Raw genomic sequence first — 1,532 nt, forward strand, 5'->3', positions numbered from 1 at the left:
GCTTAAATGCTAATGCTTTATCACCTTAAATACATGTATTAGCTTAAATGCTAATGCTTTATCACCTTAAATACATGTATTAGCTTAAATGCTAATGCTTTATCACCTTAAATACATGTATTAGCTTAAATGCTAATGCTTTATCACCTTAAATACATGTCACTAATGTATATCACCTTAATGCCTGGGAGCTGTAGCAAAAGCTAAATGGCTAAAGTGAGGTTCTCCTTCCATGAAGCAGCTCTGTTGTCGTCCATCATTTTCCAGGCTGAGTCATTTCTACATCTTCCTCTTTGTCAAAGCGCTCCAGTTTAAATTAAAATGGTTGATATACAGATATTGTCCATGATTACTCTTTAAACTGGATAGAGCTCGCACCGTAACACCTGGTAAACGTCATTGTTAATTTATGAAAACTTATTAGCCTACAGTATTTTCTTTGTTGAAGTAAACAAGTGGGTTTGCTGGTTAAATATGAATTAAACACAAAAAGGCATGAAGAGAACACGGCACCTGTTCGGTTTAGCGTGGCCATGGAGAACATGGCTTCGTGATACGCCTCTTTGACTTCCTCTTTGGTGACAACCAGCTTGATCTTGTTCCACTTTTCAGGCTGATGGGAGCAGAGAGATAAAAAAGAGAGCGTGAAGATGTCCTGAAACAAACGCCKGCCCTTTTAAGTCGTGTTTCAAACCTGTTCGAGCCACTGGTGAGCGTTCACGGCCACCTGAGTCCCCAGAGGTTTGGTCAGAACCAGGACGTCTCCCGGCACCGCCCCGTCGGGCCTAGAAAAAGATTCAGATCGAGTTCTATCAGTGCGTTGTGAGACAAATCAGTCATTTTTTAAAATATTAAGTTTTTAATTAGTTTTTGGAGAGTTGAATTTAAGTGTTTTAACAACATGTAATCAGTTTAGATAAAAAAATAAACAGATTTTTCAAATAAACATTGGCACTTTAACTGAAGTTTGACAGTTAATTTGCTTGAAATCGTTTAAGACAGAGCAGGAACGGGAAATATTGTGTCAAAACATAATTATTAACGTGTCCAAAGTGATTAAAGGGTGTCGAATCAGTTTTAAAGATTCACCTTTCAGGAAAAAACACAACTGACCAATAAAATAAAACTCGTCTCACTTGAAACGGTAAACGGTCGCGTGAAGTTAAATTAAAGATCGTCCCGGGACACGGCAGACTCACATGATGAACTCGTTGGGCTGGCAGACGACGGACGCCACGCCCCCGATGATGATCCAGGGGTTGACGACCGTCTGACCGCCGGTCACCGACGTCCCTCCTTCCTCTGCGGCGTCACGGAACCCTCGGATCATCAGCGGCATCGCTCGCTCTCGATCCTGGTCCCCCACACAGAACACGGAATTGTTTTTAAAATAGAAATAAAAACTTTTTGTTTACAAACTCAAACATGCTTTGTGCTGTTAAAGCTCGAAAACTAACAGGATTTTTAAAGGGATCCCTGATTAGTTGTAACATTAGACTTTATTTAATAAACATTTATTTTAACTGTAAAAT

At 39.9% G+C, this 1,532-nt stretch overlaps 1 protein-coding gene across 1 annotated transcript in view; it reads right to left on the reverse strand.

Annotated features, from left to right (window-relative positions):
- Window positions 1-1,532, reverse strand: part of sephs3 (selenophosphate synthetase 3) — a 6,932-nt gene that overhangs the window by 2,727 nt on the left and 2,673 nt on the right. Inside the window, exons 4-6 of the mRNA XM_014016305.1 lie at window positions 1,200-1,354; window positions 695-785; window positions 514-613 (exon numbers count right to left, since the gene is read on the reverse strand). Coding sequence (XP_013871759.1) covers window positions 514-613; window positions 695-785; window positions 1,200-1,354 — 346 coding nt within the window. The remainder of the gene's footprint in view (window positions 1-513; window positions 614-694; window positions 786-1,199; window positions 1,355-1,532) is intronic.

The sequence above is a fragment of the Austrofundulus limnaeus genome, unplaced genomic scaffold (assembly GCF_001266775.1).
Source record: "Austrofundulus limnaeus strain Quisiro unplaced genomic scaffold, Austrofundulus_limnaeus-1.0 Scaffold142, whole genome shotgun sequence".
In the NCBI taxonomy this organism is placed as follows: Eukaryota; Metazoa; Chordata; class Actinopteri; order Cyprinodontiformes; family Rivulidae; genus Austrofundulus; species Austrofundulus limnaeus.